This window comes from Nicotiana sylvestris, chromosome 5, assembly GCF_000393655.2.
Source record: "Nicotiana sylvestris chromosome 5, ASM39365v2, whole genome shotgun sequence".
Lineage (NCBI taxonomy): Eukaryota > Viridiplantae > Streptophyta > Magnoliopsida > Solanales > Solanaceae > Nicotiana > Nicotiana sylvestris.
In genome coordinates this window covers 139,400,783-139,402,863 of record NC_091061.1, presented here as the reverse complement: position 1 = coordinate 139,402,863, position 2,081 = coordinate 139,400,783, and the positions used below count along the sequence as shown (strand labels likewise).

The following is a 2,081-nucleotide window of genomic DNA, read 5'->3' as shown; positions in this document are numbered from 1 at the left end:
AATTTAAAGCAACAAATCTTTGAGGAATATTTAAAGATAAACAAATCCCCCTCTCTTATCAGATAGACAAAACAAGATCAATATGCTTTTATAATCTCAAATCTCAAGAATAATTTAGATACCCCTTACTTTTCATGTTCAAGACTATTATATAACTTCATGGAAGTTCAGGTTTCCTCATATTGCTAAAGCCTTAAATTACTTCCAAAAGTTCTAAACTTTAGTTGTAATTTATTAAAATTGTTTCTTTTTTGCTATATAAACTAAAAAGATGGATGCAGTGAATAGATTAGGAGAAGAAAGTCCCGTGGTGATATTCAGCAAGAGCAATTGTTGCATGTCCCACAGTATTGAAACCCTAATTCGTAATTTCGGGGCGAATCCAACGGTGTATAAGCTTGATGAACTTCCAAAAGGGAAGAAAATGGAGAAAGCTTTGATTGAGATGGGTTGCAATCCGAGCACACCAGCTATATTTATAGGGAAGGAGTTTGTTGGTGGGTCTGATGAGGTGATGAGTCTCAATGTCAAGGGCAAGTTGAAGGATTTGCTCATTAAGGCTAATGCTATTTGGATATAAAACTAGCTATAGATCACGTATGTATGAGTGTTTAATTACATGCATTCAGTTCTTTTTTTTTTTTTTGGGTCAAAGAGAGATATTATATTATATTACTAGTAACTAATAATTGGCATTACAGACATGGAGTGTTTACTTGCAGTTAAATTAAAGGTGTTGTTTAGGCTTAATTCAGCACTATATACTACTTACACATTTTATTGGTGAATATTAGTCCATAAATAAATGTCTACTTTTACCATGCAAGAACTCCTAAAGGTGTTTGCAAAGGTGTAGGTTTGCTGTTACTATTTATCCATTTTGGTGTACTAATTAGTGGTTTTTCCCCTTAAAAAGATGTGATATATATCTTCAACTTTTCTTGTTAATAAGGTTCCCAGTTGTAAGCTGGATTGAACAACTACTATATATATATATATATATATATATATATATATATAATTTCACAAGTGGAGTTTGGGGAGTATAGTATACGCAGACTTTACCCCTGCCTTAAAAATAGAAAGGTTATTTCTCATAGACCCCCGGCTCAAGAACAAATAAAAATAAAGTAATAGCAACAAACAATAACAAGATAATAACACTAGGAAGAGGAATCAAGAAAATTCAACGTCTAGAGGTTAATTATTACTAGTCCACCATAAATAAAGTAAGTTAAAACGCCATAGAGAACAACTAGCTAGTTACAAATAATATATTTAATAAATATATTAAGATTCATAGAACAAAAATAGAACAAATATATTAAGATTTCACTTGAATTGCAATAAACAACTAGCTAATTACAAATAACATATAGAACAAATACATTAAGATTCATAGAACAAAAATAGAACAAATATATTAAGATTCTACTTGAATTGCAATAAACAAAAAAAAACAGAAAAATAAAATAAATATACTAAGATTCAAGGCGGATAAAGGATGAATGGAAAACTTATCTCGCCGGCAAAAATCACGCCTGACGCTGGATTTGCTGCCTGAAAAGGAAAAAAAATAATTATTTGGGGTTAAAAAAAATCATATTTTGTTGCGAGAAAGGAATGAGCTAGGGAGAGAAGGGGAGAGAGAGATTCATATCACCGGAAAATTGATACCCAAACACGGTCGCCGGCGATGGAGGAGAAAGAGAAGAAAAAGAAAGGAAGAAAAGAGAAAGAGAAGGAGAAAGGAAGAAATGGGTCGGGGGAGGTTTTTAAATTAGATTTCTGACCGATTCGGTCGGAAACAAAAATAAAATTAAAAAATAATTTAATTTTCGACCGCTTTGATAGGTAAAGCACTAACAAAAAATTTAAAACAATTTCCGATGTACCTTACCGCTGTCGGAAAATAAACAAATAAAATTAATTATTTAATTTATAATTTTTCGACTGTTTCAGTCGAAAGTCCAAACGTGATCAAACTTTAAAAAGTTGACTTTCATATCGATCGAATCGGTCGCAAACTAAATTCCGGATTTTTGCGCCAAAATATTGTGACAAGTGTTGTTGGAATGTGG

General features: G+C 31.7%; 1 protein-coding gene and 1 long non-coding RNA gene across 2 annotated transcripts; one reads left to right on the top strand and one right to left on the bottom strand.

The window, feature by feature from the left end:
• Positions 1–271: 271 nt before the first annotated feature.
• LOC104230248 (monothiol glutaredoxin-S6-like) lies at positions 272–580 on the top strand. Its single transcript, XM_070147006.1, has one exon. It carries the CDS (start codon positions 272–274, stop codon positions 578–580), a length of 309 nt encoding a protein of 102 aa, XP_070003107.1.
• A 722-nt stretch (positions 581–1,302) lies between these two features.
• On the bottom strand, positions 1,303–1,748 carry LOC138891123 (uncharacterized). The gene is made up of 2 exons (XR_011407436.1): positions 1,664–1,748; positions 1,303–1,560 (listed from the first exon to the last, which is right to left on the bottom strand). It is a non-coding gene; the product is annotated as an uncharacterized lncRNA (long non-coding RNA).
• Between the last annotated feature and the right edge of the window lie 333 nt (positions 1,749–2,081).

Bases quoted from the DNA above. Each gene is read 5' to 3' on its own strand.
- LOC104230248 (XM_070147006.1), top strand. From the start codon at position 272: ATGGATGCAGTGAATAGATTAGGAGAAGAAAGTCCCGTGGTGATATTC.